The 21,212-nt window shown below is 48.8% G+C and overlaps 1 protein-coding gene across 1 annotated transcript in view; it reads left to right on the forward strand.

Annotated features, from left to right (window-relative positions):
* The first annotated feature begins 9,961 nt into the window (after window positions 1–9,961).
* The window catches only part of LOC116501285 (very low-density lipoprotein receptor-like), a 56,549-nt gene continuing 45,298 nt past the window's right edge, over window positions 9,962–21,212 (forward strand). The window contains exons 1-2 of the mRNA XM_032206803.1: window positions 9,962–10,332; window positions 11,153–12,381. Coding sequence (XP_032062694.1) covers window positions 9,962–10,332; window positions 11,153–12,381 — 1,600 coding nt within the window. The remainder of the gene's footprint in view (window positions 10,333–11,152; window positions 12,382–21,212) is intronic.

Raw genomic sequence — 21,212 nt, forward strand, 5'->3', positions numbered from 1 at the left:
GTTCTATACAGAAGAAATTCTAAAATTAAAAATAATGTTTAAAAGCCATTTTTCTTTTTCAAGTTAGATGTTTTGTTTGGTTTCATTAAACTGCAATTATTTATTATTTTTTTAAAGCCCTGTACTACAAAGGAATTACTTGGAACAAATGCAGAAATCTCCTAAATGAAATAATTCAATGTACATGGCAAAGTAAAAATATTCCGCTTTTCTTTGTACTGCCTTTGTGTATTTAGTGTTCCTATGGCAGAGAAACAGGAATCATACTGAAAGCAGAGGAAAATCATAGAATCATAGAATATCCTGAGTTGGAAGGGAGCCACAATGATCAACAAAGTCCACCTCCTGTCTTCACACAGGGCCACCCAAAAATCAGACCCTATATGTGAGAGTGTTGTCCAAATGCTTTTTGAACTCTGGCAGCTCAGTGCTGCGCCAACTGCCCTGGGGAGCCTGTCCCAGTGCCCGACCACCCTCTGGGTGCAGAACTGTTGAAGGAAGAATGGCCGAAAACACGACAGACACCAGTACGGTCAGTTCATGCTTTCTCTTTATTACCCAAATATCATGATATTTATAGCAAATTTAACAGGGGTGGATAGTGTCTCACACAAGATTATTGGTCAAAAGCACTCAGACAAACAACTGCAAGAAAACAACCCCCTTGTGATTAGCAGTCATGTAGATCTCGTCCTTGAAGCCAGCTGCTGGCAACAATATTTTTTAAATTCCTCAATTGGATGTAGTGGGAACATTCTCATGGGAAGTTCTCATAGTCATCCTGGTATCTTGGTTCGCTCAGCTGAAGCAAGTCATGGCCTCCATGCTGTTTCAAAAATCCCTCAACAATTCCCCCTTTTTCTTTTTGAGCAAACCAAGCCCGATGTAACAGTTTTTCAAGTAACCCTTTAACCACATTTATTACAATACAACATGCAATGATGATTAACACCATAATAAACAGAATCCTTAATCCCTCTTTGACTAGTCCCAGTAACCATCTAGGCATCGTTCCAAACAAATCAGTGAGCCATTGATTGAAAGGATTGATATCATATTTCTCATATCTTTTATCATATCTTTCTCATGTGCTCTTTCAGGAAAGTAATGGGTTTGTGAATTGACTCATTATGATCAGAAAGGTTCAAAGAGCACATTCCCTCAAAGTCCTCACACCCATGCCCTTGAGCCAAGAGCAAGAAGTCAATAGCAGCTCGATCCTGTAAGAGCACATATCGCAGACTATTTTGATCTGGTAACATCTCCTCAAGTACTTCCATCATGGTGTTGGCTTGCTTTTCGTCCCAGCATACCAATTTTTCTAAATTATTAAGTGCGGCCGCAGATGGCACTCCTGGCACTAAACTTGCCAATGCCGCTTTAGCTGCAACACCAAGCAACTCAACATTATCATTGCAATCCGGTGCGAGCAATGCCTGTTTATGTCTGGTGACCTTACACAACTGTGACAAGCTAGGAACAATTATAGTGAGTTTACGTAAGTAACATGGACCTCCAATAGCATTTGCAGGGATACCTTGCCAGGCCCTATTCCCGCAAATCAGAAAAACATCAGGAGGTAAGGCCATAGCTGTACGATTGTTCCAAACACTGTACTTGTTACCCCTTGTCTCCGTGCCATAAGCCACTAAACCCTGCTTAGCAGTGTCATTGTAATCACAGGTGTTATGGCCCTTTCCAAGTTCCTGTAGCAGGATCTCGGTAATTCATTCTTATTTGTGGTAACACATTTGGTGCTGCCCTATTTATTTTTTGAAAATGAATACTTGCAGGAAGGTCTTCTCGGTCACTAGTCAAACATAAGTGATTCAAGACAACCAATGCCTCGGATAATCGCTCATCGATGTCCTTGATTTCTTTTAATCTCGCTAATTGTTCCTTTAAAACTTGGTGTGATCGTTTGACCATCGCTTGGCCCGTGGGAGAACATAGAACGCCTGTGATATGCTTTACTCCCCACATTTTCATAAATTTTCTAACCTTTTTCCTAACATACGCTGGACCATTGTCCATCTTTATCTGCTTTGGAACTCCCATAACAGCAAGACACACCGTCAGATGTTTACCCACATGGAGTGCTTTTTCTCCCCCCTGCGCCGTTGCCTATATGAATCTTGAAAAAGTATCAATACTCACATGCATATGTCTTTTAGTACCGAATTCCAGTACATGTGTTACATCCATTTGCAATACCTCAAGTGCCTTAACACCCCATGGATTAATACCTAAACCTAACCCTGGTCCATGATGACTACAAGAAGGGCACGCTCTTACTATTCCTTTCACCTCTGTCCAAGTAAATCCAAGCATTCTTCAAAGACCCTTTGCATTCTGATGGAACATTTTGTGCAACACTTGTGCACGTGCAAAATCACTCTCAGGCCCCTCTGTGACAATACTCACCAACTTGTCTGCTTGTGAATTACCTTCTGCTAACCCAATCGAGAACTGATGACTACATATATGGATAACATAGTAAGGTGCAGTTCTCCCCTGAATGGCATCTCGCAGCTGCAGAAATAATGACAACTATCTGACCCTCTTAGTTTGCCATATCAAGGCATCCTCTCTCCGGCTTACCACGTTGACAACAGAGAGTCCGAGACTAAATTAATCGGCTCATGCATCCAGCACTGACAAGCCCAAACAACTGCAGACAATGCCAATGTTTGTAATGAATCCCCTGTCTCCCCTGGAATTATGTATTTCTCCCAACTTCTGTTCTTTTACCACACACACAGCTTTCTTACTTGCTGCACCTGCATCAGTGTATACAGTGCGACCCACCACTGGTCAGGATGAAAGCCATGGTACTGCCTGTCATTTATATGATCTTATAACTTGCCAGAGAGGCCTCTTTGGAGTTTGGGAATGTACCAATCCCAGGTAACCTAACACAGCTTCTTGTAGTGGTATGGACTGCTGTAAACACCATTCCAAATGATCCTGAGTCATCAGCAGACTAATATCTCCTGGTTCCTGCCCACTGATCTCAATACTCCGAGAGCAACCCTCACGTACTAACTCTGCGATAGCTTCTGCACGCGTTTGAACACTCATTTTTGGCTGAATCTGTAGGAAAATCCATTCCAGAACTCGAAAATGCTGCCCTATCTTACTACCCTTGCTATCTACTGTTTCACTTATGCCATTCCTATTACCTGCGCTGTTAATGTCAGTGGCATCCTCCTGATGCCGTTTCTGTCTTTGTCGCCCCTTACTCTCCCCCTTTTCTTTTTGCCACTGACCAAGCAGCGCAAATGGATGAGACATGACTGCTAATTAGGAAGGAGAGTGCAACTTCTGCTATACGTCTGCAAGCAGCGCCAGCTGCAACCTTAGAAGCTATTTGTGAAAGAGCCTGCTGGTGGTCATTTGTTAGTGTAATCTGCTGCTCTGTGCTCCTGCCCCACAATAAAGGTAGTAATATAGCTAAGACGTCATTAGTAATCCCTAAAATGTGGCGACCCCACTGAATATTATCCAGGAACATTTGTACATCTGTCAAATTATGTAACACTGTAGTTATATCAACTTTCTGTGGACAAATAGTAGTCTGATATTTCCCATCCCAAGTATAGCCATGGCTGTTTCTGTTGAACCTTCTCTGGGGCTATCTTCAACCCTTTTGCTTCCAATGTATCCTGAATAAACTTTAAATCTGAATCCTGGAAGCATTCTGGCCTACCAAACCGAATGTTATCCATATAATGGTAAATAATTACGTCACACCACGCTGTCCAAATTGGTTGTAATGCCCAGGCCACATATAACTGACACAATGTAGGGGAATTCTTCATACACTTTGGAAGCACTAGCCATTCATAGCGCTTTGCTGGGGCCTGTTTGTTAATGGAGGGTACCGTAAAAGCAAATCTCTGACAGTCCTTTACAGCCTGTGCCACCACAGCTGGTTGCCAGGACTGATCAGCTCTCTGTACCCTTTCCAACATGTCCTCTACCGGTGTGGTTCTCAGCAGTGTAACTAAGATGTTTTGAGTTTTTGGGTTTGCATCTTCAAATGGAAGCATTTTAAACACACTGCTTTTAGACTCCGCTGTTAGATCAAGATGATCAGGAATTGCTGCCCACAACCGATCGATAAATTAGGCATATGTTTCCCCAGGGGCCTGTTCTACTGATGCGAAGGGACGTGCTTTCTTTTCCCCTGGGAGACTAAGAAGAACCCTCAGTGCAAGCTGAGCAGCTGTTTGGTGAATAATCGCAGGGAACTGCAACTGAATCTGGGTATTGAGATAAGGACTTGTTCCCTTTAACATCTCTGCAGTAATCCCATACAGAGGGTCCCCCGGTTGACGCAGTTGACCCGCTTCCCCCTGTGGTAACTGCAGCCATTCCCTTTCAATCAATAACAGTGGGGAAGGAGTTAACAATAAGCATGCCAAGTTTCGACAGTCAAGTGGACACATTGGTTTTGCCTGAAATATCCATTGAATTATCTATCGAGCTGCCTGGGATTGTAATCCATAGTCCAAAACCATTTTTTGAGCTTATTGTAGAAGCTTGCAGTCATGTGGCTGCCGCAACCCGGTGCCTTGCACCGAGTCGATAATAATAGGGCAGGCCAAGGATGTAGCATGCCTATGCCCCTCTATGAAAGCATCACGTATAACATCGGAGCACCTGTCCCTCCTTGGAGAGATGGAACCTGCTGTAACAGCCGATGTTGACACAGCCAGGGGTGGCCCAGCAGTCTGGAGGGTGCCCTCAAGCATGGTCATTATTTCTCCTGAGGAAGTGGAATCCAGGTGGTGGGAATGGAACCTGGCACTCAGATCATCAGAGGAGCCGGCTCCGTCCAAAGACACTTGTTGCATGGTGCTCACAATGCAATGGTTTCCCTCTAGTGAAGACCGGAAATTCAAATGCTCAGCTGGAGGGTCCAAAGACACAGGATCAGAGCACCCTAACCTGTGTTCAGAGCTTATGGTTGAAAATATGTCTTTCTCTGCAGAGAGATTCCAGCTTGATGGGTCAGACATGAGCTTCAGTGTGTTCTGAGAAAGCAGAGATAGGGCAGGCCAAGGATGTAGCATGCCAATGTCCTTCTATGATGGCATGGCGTATGACATCGGAGCACCTGTCCCTCCTTGGTGCCGACGCTGTTGTAGCGACAGATAATGAGGGAGTTGGCTCCGGTGGGGCAGACGAGAGAGGAATCTCCTCTGAATCCGTAATTTTTAAGTTCCCCAATTTCTCTAGCAGTTCTTGGAACAGCTCCTCCACTGAAGGTGGATTTTTGTAAGCTGCTGCTGCACCTGTCATTGGCGAAGCATCGCGAGTGGATTTATTGCTGCCTGGCAGCGGCACAGATGCTGGCAGCACAGCTGCATCAAGATTTTCTGGTGCAGGGGGTGGGGAGAGCAGCCCCCACTCCCCATCAGCACTCTGCTCTGATAGTCCCTTAGTTATTTCTGCCGCTGATTGATTTATTGGAGAGGTCATACCCCAAACCGGGATGGGTGTAGGAACCGACAAAAAGAATCGTGCCAGCCACGTTCCTGAGGTCTCAGGTTTTTTACTCGGCGTTCTGTCAGTCCCAGATGGTACTGACAAAGCTTGCGCCGGCACCATCGGCAGCTGCTGTTTGGTTTTCATACCGCACAGCGCATTAATCACTGTGCGCCATGTCCCACTTACATCTTTATCCAGCTTTCCACTTGAGATGGCTTTATCCCATAAACAATCTGCTACGTGCCGCCACTCATCTGGGCTAAACATTAGAGGGATTTCCTTCAGACAACCCTCCTTCTGAGCCCAGTGCTCCAAGGATTTGATCTTTTTTACCTTGCAAGATGCACCTGTCTTAGAGAGAATACTAGAGAGAAGCTGGATAGCTGCTTCCTCCTCCATGCTTACGTCGGACGAGCTGCAGGGTCGTGATCTCCACCCCACTGCTGTGTGCCAAATCGCCTCACAGCAACGCTCATCTGCCGACTTCACTGACACCTCCGATCTCCCATAGAACTCAGCCCTGGATGTCCCACGTCTCTCCACGTCACTACTCCGCATCTCACTGTGACAGTATTCCGCGTCTCACCATGACACTACTCCACGTCTCACCGCGACACTACTCCATGTCTCACCGCGTCTGTCCCCATCTATCCGGGTCTGTGCTCCGAGTCTCTCTGCGTCCTGCGTGTTACCGCATCTCTGTTCCTAGTCTCTCTGCTCCGAGGCTCTCTGTGTCTCTCCAAGTCTCTCCACGTTCCGTGTCTCTCCGCATCTCTCTGCGTCCTGCGTCTCTATGGGTCTCTCTGCGTCTCAGGTCTCTCCGCGTCTCTCCGTGTCTCATGTCTCTCTGTGCCTCTCCGCGTCTCACCGGGTCTCACCGTGTTCGGGCACCATTTGTTGCAGGAAGGACAGACGAAAACATGACAGACACCAGTATGGTCAGGTCATGCTCTCCCTTTATTACCCGAATAGCCTGCAGGGACAGCTGCAGCAAGTCATGGCCTCCTTGCTGTTTCAAAGATCCCTCAACAGCCTCTGGAGGCAACTCCTGGCAGCTGCGAAAGAAAGGTATGCCCATATTGAAGATATTGTATATCGAGTAGGCAAGTGGGCCACTATGGAGAAAGGTCTCCAGCATCTGCGGGAATTATCTGTGCTGGAGATGATTTATAGTGTTTTGGATAATGCCCAGACACATCAAGATCCCGATGAAGTCCAGTGCACAACATCCATGGGGCGTACGTTTGCGCGGAGTACACCATCAGCACATGCCAGTACGCTGGCAGTAATTCAGTGGGATGAGGGGATGGGACCAACAGTGTATAATCTGTCCTGCCAGCTTCAAAAATATGAAGACAATCTCTCCGCTCCACTACAGTCCTGTGTCTCAGCTGTGGAGAAACTGTCTGAAAGACTTGACCAGCTCGTGGAACGAGCATATCCGTCCTCATCCAGATGGAGTGATATTTCAGACATTAAGAATTAGCACTTTCCTGCTTGAGAGTACCCAAGACACACACCACGTGGCACCTTGTGGTTTTATCTGCGTGACCACGGGGAAGATATGAGGAAATGGGATGGTGTACCTACTTCAACCCTAGCTGCTCGGGTACGTGAACTGAAAGGAAATACAGCAGCAAGAAGAGGGGCTCCTAAGAAAAATGCTGCTCCAGTTTCTATTGGGCAGTACCCCAGAGGCAGTAGAAGAGCTGATGTTATTCTTGACCCTGATGAAGGGACCTCTGCTTCTCATTTGCAAGAATTAAGTGTCAGATGCTCCAACCAGGACTAGAGGGGCCCTGCCTCTGGCCAGGTAGAGGAGAGGGATAACCGGATTTATTGGACTGTGTGGATGTGATGGCCTGGCACATTGGAACCAAAAGAATACAATGCTCTAGTGGACACTGGCACACAATGTACCTTAATGCCATCAGGCTGCCAGGGGACAGAACTCATCTGTATCTCTGGAGTGACAGGGGGATCCCAACAACTAACTGTACTGGAAGCTGAAGTAAGTCTAACTGGGAATGAGTGGCAAAAGCACCCCATCGTGACTGGCCCAGAGGCTCTACGTATCCTTGGCATAGACTACCTCAAGAGAGGGTATTTCAAGGATTCAAAAGGGTACCGGTGGGCTTTTGGCATAGCTGCTTTGAGCACAGAGATTAGGCAGCTGTCTACCCTGCCTGGCCTTTCAGTAGGCCCTTCCATTGTAGGATTCCTGAAGGCTGAAGAACAACAGGTACCAAATGCTACTACAGTGGTGCACCAACGGCAATATCGCAGCAACCGAGACTCCCTGATTCCCATCCATGAGTTGGTTCACCAACTGGAGAGTCAGGGAGTAATCAGCAAGACTCGCTCACCCTTTAATAGTCCTATATGGCCAGTGTGAAAGTCTGATGGCGATTGGAGGCTAACAGTGGACTATCGAGGCCTGAATGAAGTCACGCCACCATTGAGTGCTGCAGTGCCGGACATGCTAGAACTTCAGTACAAACTAGAGTCAATAGCAGCCAAGTAGTATGCCACAATTGATATTGCTAATGCATTTTTCTCCATCCCTTTGCAGCAGCATGCAGGCCACAGTTTGCTTTCACTTGGAGAGGCATCCAATACACCTGGAATCGGCTGCCCCAGGGGTGGAAACACAGCCCTACCATTTGCCGCGGACTGATCCAGTCTGCACTGGAGCAAGGGGGAGCTCCTGAGCACCTGCAGTACATTGACGACATCCTTGTGTGGGGCAACACAGCAGAAAAAGTTTTTGAGAAAGGGAAGAAAGTAATCCAAATTCTCCTGAAAGCTGGTTTTGCCATTAAACAGAGCAAGGTCAAGGGGCCTACACAGGAAATCCAGTTCTTGGGGGTAAAATGGCAGGGTGGACGTCGCCATATTCCAATGGATGTGATCAATAAAATAACAGCAATGTCTCCGCCAACTAGCAAAAAAGAAACACAGGCTTTCCTAGGCCTCGTGGGATTCTGGAGAATGCATGTGCCAGGCTATAGTCAGCTTGGGAGTCCTTCGAGTGACTTGAAAAAGAAACTATTTTGAGTGGGGCCCTGAGCAACAACAGGCCTTTGAACAAATCAAACAAGACATAGCTCGTGCAGTAGCCCTTGGGCCTGTCTGTACCGGACCAGCTGTGCAAAATATACTTTACACTGCAGCTGGGGAGCATGGCCTCACCTGGAGCCTCTGGCAGAAAACCCCAGAAGAAACTCAAGGTCGACCTCTGGGCTTCTGGAGTTGGGGCTATCGAGGATCAGAAGCCAATTACACCCCAACTGAAAAAGAGATACTCAAAGCATATGAGGGCGTTCGAGCTGCTTCAGAAGTTGTGGGTGCAGAAGCACAGCTCCTCTTGGCCCCACAGCTACCTGTGTTACATTGGATGTTCAAAGAGAAAATTCCCACTACACACCATGCAACTGATGCTACGTGGAGTAAGTGGATAGCGTTAATTACACAGCGGGCTCGAATGGGAAAACCCAATCACCCAGAAATCCTGGAAGAGATTATGGACTGGCTGGAAGGCAGAGATTTCGGAGTGCCAACAGAAGAGGTAACCCATGCTGAAGAGGCACCACCATACAATGAGTTGCCAGAAGACAGAAAGCAGTATGCGTTGTTTACTGCTGGATCCTGCTGTGTGGTAGGGAGCCATCAGAAATGTAAAGCTGCTGTGTGGAGTCCCACACACTGTTGTGGAGGCCATGGAAGGGGAAGGCAAGTCGAGTCAGTATGCAGAAGTGTTGAGGGATTTCTTGAAACAGCAAAAATCCCATGGCTTGCTGTAGCTGAGCAAACCAAGCTACCAGGGCAACTATGAGAAGTTCCCATGACAGTGTTCCCACATCGCCCAATTGAGGAATTCAGGAAAATATTGTTACCAGTAGCTGGCCTCAAGGACAAGGTCTATGTGACTGCTAATCACAAGGGGGTTGTTTTCTTGCAGGTGGGGTTGTTTTCTTGCAGTTGTTTGTCTGAGTGCTTTTGACCAATAATCTTGTGTGAAACACTGTCCACCCCTGTTAAGTTCTCTATAAAAGTTAGGCTATTCGGGCAATAAATTGGAGCATGATCTGACCATACTGGTGTCTGTCGTGCTTTCGGCCGTGCTTCCTGCAACATATGGCGCCCGAACAGGGACCCCTGAACAGGACCCGAACAGGACATCGCAGCGGCGCCGGGACAAACATCGCAGCGCAGCGGGACACTAGTGGCGCCGGCACATCAGAACGCAGGGGGACCAGGAAACCAGCGGCGTCGGGACCAGCAGCGGCGCCGCGACATCGGCGCGGCGCCGGGACCAGCGGCGCCGGGGACCAGCGGCGCCGCGACCTCGCCGCGCCGCCGGGACATCGGAGCGCCCATCCAACCGGCGCTGGAGCAGACCAGACACCGGCCCGGAAACACTGTACACAGGCCTCACGGTGAGACGCGGTACTCCCGGTGAGAGATGTGGGACACGGAAAACGGAATCGCGGTGAGACGCGGAATCGCGGTGGGACGCGGGAAACGGAATCGCGGTGGGACATGGAATCGCGGTGAGACCCGGGAAACGGAATCGCGGTGGGACGCGGAAAACGGAATCGCGGTGGGACGCGGAATCGCGGAGGGACGCGGAATCGCGGTGAGACGCGGGAAACGGAATCGCGGAGGGACGCGGAAAACGGAATCGCGGAGGGACGCGGAATCGCGGTGGGACGCGGGAAATGGAATCGCGGTGGGACGCGGAATCGCGGAGAGACGCGGAATCGCGGTGAGACGCGGGAAACGGAATCGCGGTGGGACGCGGAATCGCGGTGGGACGCGGAAAAAGGAATCGCGGTGGGATGCGGAATCGCGGGGGGACGCGGAAAAGGGAATCGCAGAGAGACGCGGAATCGCGGAGGGACGCGGAAAAAGGAATCGCGGTGAGGCGGAATTGCGGGGGGACGCGGAATCGCGGGGGGACGCGGAAAAGGGAATCGCGGAGAGACGCGGAATCGCGGGGGGACGCGGAAAAAGGAATCGCGGAGAGACGCGGGAAATTTGAAGTAATCGCATGAAATTGAAATAATCGCGGTGCGATATGGGACATCCGAGATCGAGTTGCTATGGGAGACCAGAGGCGTCAGTGGACAACGGCAGCCGACCCTCACCGTGTGGCGAGTCGGCACAGAGCAGAGGGACGGACATCAGGACCCTGCAGCCTGCCTGACGGAACCATGGATGCAGCGGCGGCTGTGCTGCTTCTCTCTGGCATTCTTTTTATAAGAAGTTTATCTTGCAATGCAAAAAAGACTATTCGTCCCCAGATCGGTGTTATAACTATGTTTCTGGATAAGATTCCGTGGGGTTGCCACATTCTACAGATTACTAGTGACAATTTAGCTCTATTGCGGGGCAGGAGTGCAGAGACGCAGATTACACTGCCAAATGACCATCGGCAGGCTTGTTCACAAACAGCTTCTAAGGTTGCAGCTGGCACGGCCTGCAGCCGTAAAGCAGACGTTACACTCTCTTTCCTAACTAGTAATCATGTGTCTCATCCATTTGTGGTGAATGGTCAGTGGCAAAAGGAAAAGGGGGAGAGTAAGGGGCGGCAAAGACAGAAATGGTACCAGGAGGATGCCACTGACACTAACAGCACGGGTAATAGGAGTAGTATAAGTGACACAGGTGCGGAGCGGTGGCAGGCGCTGCTGCTCTGTGGGGCGCTCTGCCTGCTGCTCGCCCTCGCCTGCCTGTGCACTGCCGCCGACAGTGCTAGAGTAAAATGTGAAGACTGCTCAGATGGCAGTGATGAGAGTGCTTGTGTGAAGAAGACGTGTGCTGAACCTGACTTTGTCTGCAACAGTGGTCAGTGTGTGCCAAATAGATGGCCGTGTGATGGGGATCCGGACTGTGAAAATGGGTCTGATGAGAGTGCTGATCTGTGTCATATGAGAACATGTCGGGTAAATGAAATCAGCTGTGGTCCTCAGTCAACCCAGTGTATCCCAGTGTCCTGGAAATGTGATGGTGAAAAGGACTGTGACAGTGGAGAAGATGAAGAGAATTGTGGCATTGTGACTTGTAGTGCAGCAGAATTCACATGCAGTAGTGGGCCATGTATTTCCAAAAGCTTTGTCTGCAATGTTCAAGATGACTGCAGTGATGGTAGCAATGAGCTGGAGTGTGCACCTCCTACCTGTGGTGTTCATGAGTTTCAGTGCAAGAGTTCTACCTGCATCCCTATCAGCTGGGTGTGTGATGATGCTGCTGACTGCTCCGACCACTCAGATGAATCTTTGGAGCAGTGTGGCCGCCTGCCTGCACCTCCAGTGAAGTGTTCTACGAGTGAGGTGCAGTGCGGCTCAGGTGAATGTATCCACAAGAAGTGGCGATGTGATGGAGATCCTGATTGCAAGGATGGAAGTGATGAAATTAACTGCCTTTCTCAGACCTGCAGGCCAGACCAGTTCAGATGTGAAGATGGGAACTGTGTCCATGGGAGTAGGCAGTGCAGTGGTGTGAGAGACTGTCTGGATGGCACTGATGAAGCAAACTGTAACAATGTTATTCAGTGCTCTGGACCTGGCAAATTCAAGTGCAGAAGTGGAGAATGCATAGATATCAATAAAGTGTGTAACCAGCAGAGAGACTGCAAGGACTGGGGTGATGAGCCCCTGGAGGAATGCAACATAAAGGAACGTGACTGTCCAGCTGGGTTTGAGTTTGTAGACAAGAGAAACTGTGGAGACATTGATGAATGTCAAAACCCTGGTAACTGTAGTCAAATATGTATCAACCTGAAAGGTGGCTACAAAAGTGAACGTAGCCGTGGATATCAGATGATTCCTGCTACAGGAACCTGGAAAAGGCCATACCGGTACAAAAACACAAATAACACCTGTGATTACAATGACGCTGCTAAGCAGGGTTTAGGGGTTTATAGCATGGAGACAAGGGGTAACAAGTACAGTGTTTGGAACAATTGTACAGCTTTGGCCTTACCTCCTGATGTGCTTCTGATTTGTGGGGATGGGGCCTGGCAAGGTATCCCTGCAAATGCTATCAGATGTCCATGTTACTTAGATAAACTCATTGTATTTGCTCCTAGCTTGTTACAGTTGCGTGAGATCACCAGACATAAATGGGCATTGCTTGCATCGGATTGCAATGATAATGTTGAATTGTGTGGGGTTGCAGCTAGAGCGGCATTAGCAATTTCAGTGCCTGGAGTGGCATCTGCGGCCGCACGTAACAACTTAGAAAAACTGGTATGCTGGGCCGAGAGGCAAGCCTATACCACGACAGAGATACTTGAGGAGATGTTACCAGATCAAAATAGTCTGCGACATCTGCTTTTACAGGATCAAGCTGCTATTGACATCTTGCTTTTGGCTCAAAGGAATGGGTGTGAGGACTTTAAGGGAATGTACTGTTTAAACCTTTCTGATCATAATGAGTCAATTCACAAATCCATTACTTTCCTGAAAGAGCACATGAGAAAGATTCAATATGGTATCAATCCTTTCAATCAATGGTTCACTGACTTGTTTGAAACAAAGTGTAGATGGTTGCTGGGTTTAATCACAAGGGGATTAAGGATTTGGTTTATGGTGGTGGTAATCATCGTTGTGTGTTGTAAGTATAGCTAAAGAGTTACTTGTAAAACTGCTGTGTCGGGCTTGGTTTGCTCAAAAGAAGAAGGGGGAATTGTTGAAGGATTTCTTGAAACAGCAAAAATCCCATGGCTTGCTGTAGCTGAGCAAACCAAGCTACCAGGGCAACTATGAGAAGTTCCCATGACAGTGTTCCCACATCGCCCAATTGAGGAATTCAGGAAAATATTGTTACCAGTAGCTGGCCTCAAGGACAAGGTCTATGTGACTGCTAATCACAAGGGGGTTGTTTTCTTGCAGGTGGGGTTGTTTTCTTGCAGTTGTTTGTCTGAGTGCTTTTGACCAATAATCGTGTGAAACACTGTCCACCCCTGTTAAGTTCTCTATAAAAGTTAGGCTATTCGGGCAATAAATTGGAGCATGATCTGACCATACTGGTGTCTGTCGTGCTTTCAGCCGTGCTTCCTGCAACACAGAAGTAAAAGCCATACAACTAGCCCTAGACATCGCCGAAAGAGAAAAATGGCCAGCATTGTATCTTTACACTGACTCATGGATGGTGGCAAATGCTCTGTGGGGGTGGCTGCAGCAATAGAAACAGAGCAACTGGCAGCGCAGAGGTAAGCCTATCTGGGCTGCTACCCTGTGGCAAGATATTGCTGCTGGGGTAGAAAACCTGGCTGTAAAAGTACGTCATGTAGATGCCCACATGCCCAAGAGTCGCACTACTGAAGAACATCAGAACAATGAAGAAGTGAATCGAGCTTCGAAAATTGAAGTGGCTCAGGTGGACCTAGACTGGGAACATAAGGGTGAGCTCTTTGTAGCTCGTGAAACATCAGGACATCTGGGGAGGGATGCTGTCGTGGTTTAACCCGGCCGGCAGCTAAACACCATGCAGCCGTTCTAACTGAGACCAGGACAGATGCCACTTACAGATAAGCTCGTGATCGAGGGGTGGACTTGACCATTGAGGCCATCACACAGGTTACCCATGAGTGTGAGACCTGTGCTGCAATCAAGAAAGCCATGAAGGTAAAATCTCCCTGGAACAGGGGGAGACGGCTAGGGTTTCAATATGGTGAGGCCTGGCAAATTGACTACCACTCACTACCAATTGACCACTCCCAAAAAACCTGCCTAGGTAAACGGTACATACTCACCATGGTAGAAGCAACTACTGGGTGGCTGGAAACATACCCCGTAAACCACGCCATGGCCTGAAACACTATCTTGGGCCTGGAAAGGCAGGTATTGTGGCGTCATGGTACACCAGAGAGAATTGAGTTTGACAATGGGAGTCATTTCCGAAACAATCTTTTTACCTCCTGAGCCAAGAGGCATGGTATTGAGTGGGTGTACCACATCCCTTATCACCCACAAGCCTCTGGGAAGGTTGAGAGGTACAATGGGCTGTTAAAGACTATGTTACGAGCATTGAGTGCTGGGACATGGAAACAATGGGACACAAATCTACCAGAAGCCACTTGGCTAGTTAACAATAGGGGGTCTGACAGCCGTGCTGGTCCTGCCGAAACAAAACCCCTACACACTGTGAAAGGAGCTAAAGTTCCCGTAGTGCATATAGGAAGGTGGATGGGGAAGGCAGTGTGGGTTGCTCCTGCCTCGGGAAAAGACAAACCCACTCGTGGGATTGTCTTCACCCAAGGACCGGGGTATACCTGGTGGGTCATGCAAAAGAATGGGGATATCAAGTGTGTGCCTCAAGGAGATTTGACATTGAGAGAAAACTAATCTGTAATCTAAGTTATGTGTTGTAGGAAGACGCTGCAGGACCAACAACAGGTCAACTTTGCAAGGAGCCAGGCAGTGCAACAAGGACTTGAGCTAAGCTGGTGCTGGTGTCCAGACATCCAACTCCACCTGCCTTGAGTGGCCACTTTGGCAGATGAAGACCTAATCATCAACAGTTCTTATGAACATTTTCCAAGAAAGACCTATGGAATGAAAAAAAATACACCTGCCTATTAATCCTATTCTGTTAAATCCTTGTCCTGTTAAAGGACAAGGAATAATGATGAGAATGCTTGTATGCTAAAGTATGGGGATCTGAGTGTGACACAAATGTTATGGAATAAGGGGTGGAGGTTGTACTGGGTCTGGCTGGAATGTTAACATTCCCGGCAGTAGCCCTGTCCTGGTTTCAGTTAGCACAGAATTAATTTTCTTCCTAGTAGCTGGTGGAATGCTGTGTTTTGGCTTAGAATGAGAAGAGTGCTGATAACACCCCGATGCTTTAATTGTTGCAGAGCAGTGCTTATACTAAGCCAAGGACATCTCAGCCTTTGCTCTGTCCTGCCAACGGGCAGGCTGGGGGGTGCAGTAAGAGCTGGGAGGGGACAGACCCAGGACAGGTGACCCAAACTAGCCAAAGGGGTATTCCATACCATCTGACGTCATGCTAAACAATATATAGGGGTGGCTAGCCGGGGGGAGGGGGCCGGACTGCTCGGGGTTAGGCTGGGCATCGGTCAGCGGGTGGTGAGCAATTGCATTGTGCATCACTTGTTTGTACATACTATTATTACTTTTGTATTATCACCATTGTATCATCATTATTATTATTGTTATTATTATTTTGTTATTTTTTTTTCCTGTCTTATTAAACTGTCTTTATCTCAACTCACGGGCTTCACTTTCCATTTCTCTCCCCCGTCCCAGAGAGGGAGGGGGGAGGGTGAGCGAACGGCTGCGTGGTGTTTAGCTGCCGGTCGGGTTAAACCACGACAGTCTTTTTGGCGCCCAACGTGGGGCCGGAAAGGTTGAGATAACGGCAGATCTGATCAGAGTGTGTTAAACTAAAATTGGTGTAAGGATTAGACCTGCTTAATAGTCACTTGTCATGATGCTGATTGCTTTAATCACAACTCTGCTGCGCCTGTTTTCCAAATTGAGTATTATAGTACATTATTTTCCGTATTTGCTCTCTGTAGTGTTGTTTCTCCTCTCCGGGCCCTGGTTTCAGACCATTATGGTACTAAGTGTTATAGCAATGGCTTATGAGACGATAAGATATCTGGTCATGACTCTAACTTGGTATTTATACTCAGTAACATCGTGGACTCTGTACTTTGGAAACAGCATCTTGGGAACTATTAGCAATTATACCTATTGTTTTTCTCCATTAGAGAGTCAATCTGTGGAGGGGAAAGGGGAGGATATTTTTCCTTACTTGCTTACTCTCCCTTTCTCCTTCACCACCCCTGTATCCTCCTGGGTCACTCTGCCTTCCTCCTTCACCACCCTCTTATCCCCTGAGCTTGTCACAATAGCTCTCCAAGATATTGAATATTTCTGGAATACTCAGAATACCATAGTCTTGTTGTTCTGCCTCATGAATGCACTTCAGATTCTGCTTAAAGTTAAACAACTACTTATGAAGCTCATCCGGAGATCTGCCCGGAGGCAGTATAGTTGTGGGTGGCAGGGAGTATGGGTGGATATGGGCAGGCATCTAGAGCAGTTGGCACCCCCAGTGTGTTGGAAATTCACCCCTGAACAATGGCAAAATCCTCAAAAACTGGCAGAATGCTTGAAAAAAAGGTGTAATGATTCTGGCAGTTCCAAAGTAACACAAATCATTGTAACGTGCTGGGGCCTGGCTCATGCCTATCGAGCTGCCATTGATACTGCTGTCAACTTAGTGACAGACCCTGCGGCCACTCCAAACCCTGTGACAGATCCAACGGCCACTGTGACCCCTACGGTGGATTCTGCAGCCGCTCCAGTCCAGCTCCTGCAGCCGCTCCAGTCCCAGCTCCTGCAGCCGCTCCAGTCCCAGCTCCTGCAGCCGCTCCAGCTCCAGCTCCTGCAACTGCTCCAGTCCCAGCTCCTGAAGCTGCTCCAGCTCCAGCTCCTGCAGCTGCTCCAGTCCCAGTTCCTGCAGTCGCTCCAGTTCCAGCTCCGGCCGCTACTCCAGTCCCAGTTCCTGCAACTGCTCCAGTCCCAGCTCCTGAAGCCGCTCCAGCTCCAGCTCCTGAAGCCGCTCCAGCTCCAGCTCCTACTGCTGCTCCAGTCCCAGCTCCTGCAACTGCTCCAGCTCCAGCTCCTACTGCTGCTCCAGTCCCAGCTCCTGCAACTGCTCCAGCTCCAACTCCAGCTTCTGTAGCCGCTACAGCTCCGGTTCCTGCAACTGCTCCAGCTCCTGTAGCCGCTCCAGCTCCTGTGGCCGTGTCAGAGAAACGAGCTGTAGCAGTGCAAGTTGACCCTGCAGAGGGCATTCCAACCCCTGTGGCAGACCCTGTAACAAAGTCAGAGAAACAAGCAGTAGCAGTGCAAGCTGCCCCTGTAGAGAAGGTGAAAATATGGTATAGAAATTCAAGTCGTTTAGAACGCAGAGAGTCTTCTGCCAATCCAGGTAAGGCTTCTGCCAAAACTAAGTATAGAGATGACGAAGATGATGACGACGCTGGGCCGTCAAGGATTCAGGAGGAGGAAGATGAGGATGCCGAAAGAGCAACAGTAACTACCCGAAGCCTAAACGAGCGCGAGCTACGAGATGTGCGAAAAGATTTTGGTCGCTGTATAGGTGAGCAGCTTGTCACCTGGCTGCTCCGGTGCTGGGACTCTGGAGCCAATTGTGTGGAATTAGACGGCAGGGAAGCCAAGCGGCTGGGATCCCTTGCTCGAGACGCCGGCATTGACAAAGCAATTGCAGATGGAGCACGACCCACCAGCCTCTGGAGGCGTCTCCTCTCAGCTGTGAGGGAAAGGTATCCCTTCAAGGAAGATATTTTATGTCTACCAGGCAAGTGGACCACTATGGAGAAGGGAATCCAGTACCTGAGGGAATTAGCCGTACGGGAAGTGATTTATGAGGATCCAGACCTCAAACAAACATCCACAGATCCAGATGAAGTCAAGTGTACACGACCCATGTGGCGGAAGTTTGTACGGAGTGCACCATCATCATATGCCAGCTCATTGGCAATAATGGCCTGGAAAGAGGATGAGGAACCCACAGTGGGTGAAGCGGCTAAACAACTCCGGCAGTACGAAGAAAGTCTCTCCTCTTCCTTACAGGCCTGCGTCTCAGCTGTGGAGAAACTTTCTGAAAAGGTTCACCAACTTGAAGAGAATCTATTGTCCTCCCCACCTGAACCAACCAGTGCCCACCGACCAAAGGAGAACACTTGGGAGAAACTTTCTGAAAAGGTTCACCAACTTGAAGAGAGATTATTCTCCTTCGCACCTGTACAAAGCAGTGTCTCAGCTGTCAGGGGTAGGCGTTCACCCACACAAGGAAGACGATATGGTGGGTACTCACCCCGTGCCACCCTGTGGTTTTACTTACGAGACCATGGAGAGGACATGAGAAAGTGGGATGGAAAATCTACCGCGACCCTAGAGGCACGGGTACGTGAGTTGCAAAAGAAAACAATCAGGAAAAAGGGATTCTCCGAAAAGTTTGCTGCTCCAACTTCCAGCAGACAGTCCTTCAAACACAGAAACGAGGAAGATTCTGACCAGGATTAGGGGGGCCCTGCCTCCAGCCAGGGGGAGGAAAGGGACAATCGAGTTTATTGGACTGTGTGGATTCGATGGCCTGGCACATCACGCGCACAGAAGTATAAGGCTTTAGTAGACACCGGTGCACAATGTACTATAATGCCATCGAGCTATAAAGGACCAGAGCCCATCTATATTTGTGGAGTGACAGGGGGATCTCAGCAGTTGACTGTATTGGAGGCTGAAGTGAGTCTGACTGGGAATGAGTGGGAAAAGCACCGCATTGTGACTGGTCCGGATGCTCCATGTATCCTTGGCATAGACTATCTTAGAAGAGGATACTGCAAGGACCCAAAAGGGTTCCGGTGGGCTTTTGGTATTGCTGCCTTAGAGACAGAGGGCATTAAACAATTATCTACCTTGCCTGGTCTCTCAGAGGACCCCTCTGTTGTGGGGTTGCTGAGGGTCGAAGAACAGCAAGTGCCAATTGCTACCACAACTGTGCACCGGCGGCAATATCGCACCAACCGAGACTCCCTGATTCCCATCCATAAGCTAATTCGTCAATTGGAGAGCCAAGGAGTGATCAGCAAGACTCATTCACCTTTCAATAGTCCCATATGGCCAGTGCGAAAGTCTAATGGCGAGTGGAGACTAACAGTGGACTATCGTGGCCTGAACGAAGTCACGCCACCACTGAGTGCTGCAGTGCCGGACATGCTGGAACTTCAGTATGAACTTGAATCGAAGGCAGCCAAGTGGTACGCCACAATTGATATCGCTAATGCATTTTTCTCCATCCCTCTAGCAGCAGAGTGCAGGCCACAATTTGCCTTCACTTGGAGGGGAGTCCAATATACTTGGAATAGGCTGCCCCAGGGGTGGAAACACAGCCCTACCATTTGCCATGGGCTGATCCAGTCTGCACTAGAGCAGGGGGAAGCTCCTGAACACCTGCAGTACATCGATGACATTATTGTGTGGGGTGACACAGCAGAGGAAGTTTTCGAGAAAGGGAAGAAAATAGTCCAAATCCTTCTGAAAGCCGGTTTTGCCATAAAACAAAATAAAGTCAAAGGACCTGCACGGGAGATCCAGTTTTTAGGAATAAAATGGCAAGATGGACGTTGTCAAATCCCAATGGATGTGATCAACAAAATAACAGCTATGTCTCCACCAACTAACAAAAAAGAAACACAGACTTTCCTAGGTGTTGTGGGGTTTTGGAGAATGCACATCCCAAATTACAGTCTGATTGTAAACCCACTCTACCAAGTAACTCGTAAGAAGAATGAGTTTGAATGGGGCCCTGAACAACGACAAGCCTTTGAACAAATCAAGCAGGAAATAGTCCATGCAGTAGCCCTTGGGCCAGTTCGAACAGGACCAGATGTAAAGAATGTGCTCTATACTGCAGCCGGGGAGAACGGCCCCACCTGGAGCCTCTGGCAGAAAGAACCTGGGGAAACTCGAGGTCGGCCTCTGGGGTTTTGGAGTCGGGGATACAGAGGATCTGAGGCCCGCTATACTCCAACTGAAAAGGAGATACTGGCAGCATATGAAGGAGTTCGATCTGCTTCGGAGGTGGTCGGTACTGAAGCGCAGCTCCTCCTAGCACCCCGATTACCGGTACTAGGCTGGATGTTCAAGGGAAGGGTCCCCTCTACGCATCATGCAACTGATGCTACATGGAGCAAGTGGGTTGCACTGATTACTCAGCGGGCTCGAATAGGAAACCCCAGTCGCCCAGGAATATTGGAAGTGATCATGGACTGGCCAGAAGGCAAATACTTTGGGATATCATCAGAGGAGGAGGTGGGTCGTGCTGAAGAAGCCCCACTGTACAACCAGTTGCCAGAGAATGAAAAGAAATATGCCCTGTTCACTGATGGGTCCTGTCGTATTGTGGGGAAGCATCGGAGATGGAAGGCTGCTGTATGGAGTCCTACGCGACGAGTTGCAGAAGCTGCTGAGGGAGAAGGTGAATCGAGTCAGTTTGCAGAAGTGAAAGCCATTCAGCTGGCTTTAGACATTGCTGAACGAGAAAAATGGCCAGTTCTCTATCTCTACACCGATTCATGGATGGTAGCAAATGCCCTGTGGGGATGGTTACAGCAATGGAAGCAAAACAACTGGCAGCGTAGGGGCAAACCTATCTGGGCTGCTGCATTGTGGCAAGATATTGCTGCTCGGGTAGAGAACCTGGCTGTGAAAGTACGCCACGTAGATGCTCATGTGCCCAAGAATCGGGCTACTGAAGAACATCAAAACAACCAGCAGGTGGATCAGGCTGCTAAGATTGAAGTAGCTCAGGTGGACCTGGATTGGCAGCATAAAGGTGAATTATTTATAGCCCGATGGGCCCATGACACCTCAGGCCATCAAGGTAGAGATGCAACATACAGATGGGCTCGTGATCGAGGGGTGGACTTGACCATGGACGCTATAGCACAGGTTATTCATGACTGTGAAACATGTGCTGCAATCAAGCAAGCCAAACGGTCAAAGCCTCTTTGGTATGGAGGACGATGGCTGAAATATAAATATGGAGAGGCCTGGCAGATTGATTACATCACACTCCCTCAAACTCGCAATGGCAAGCGCCACGTACTTACAATGGTGGAAGCAACCACCGGATGGCTGGAAACA

The sequence above is a fragment of the Aythya fuligula genome, chromosome W, assembly GCF_009819795.1.
Source record: "Aythya fuligula isolate bAytFul2 chromosome W, bAytFul2.pri, whole genome shotgun sequence".
In the NCBI taxonomy this organism is placed as follows: Eukaryota; Metazoa; Chordata; class Aves; order Anseriformes; family Anatidae; genus Aythya; species Aythya fuligula.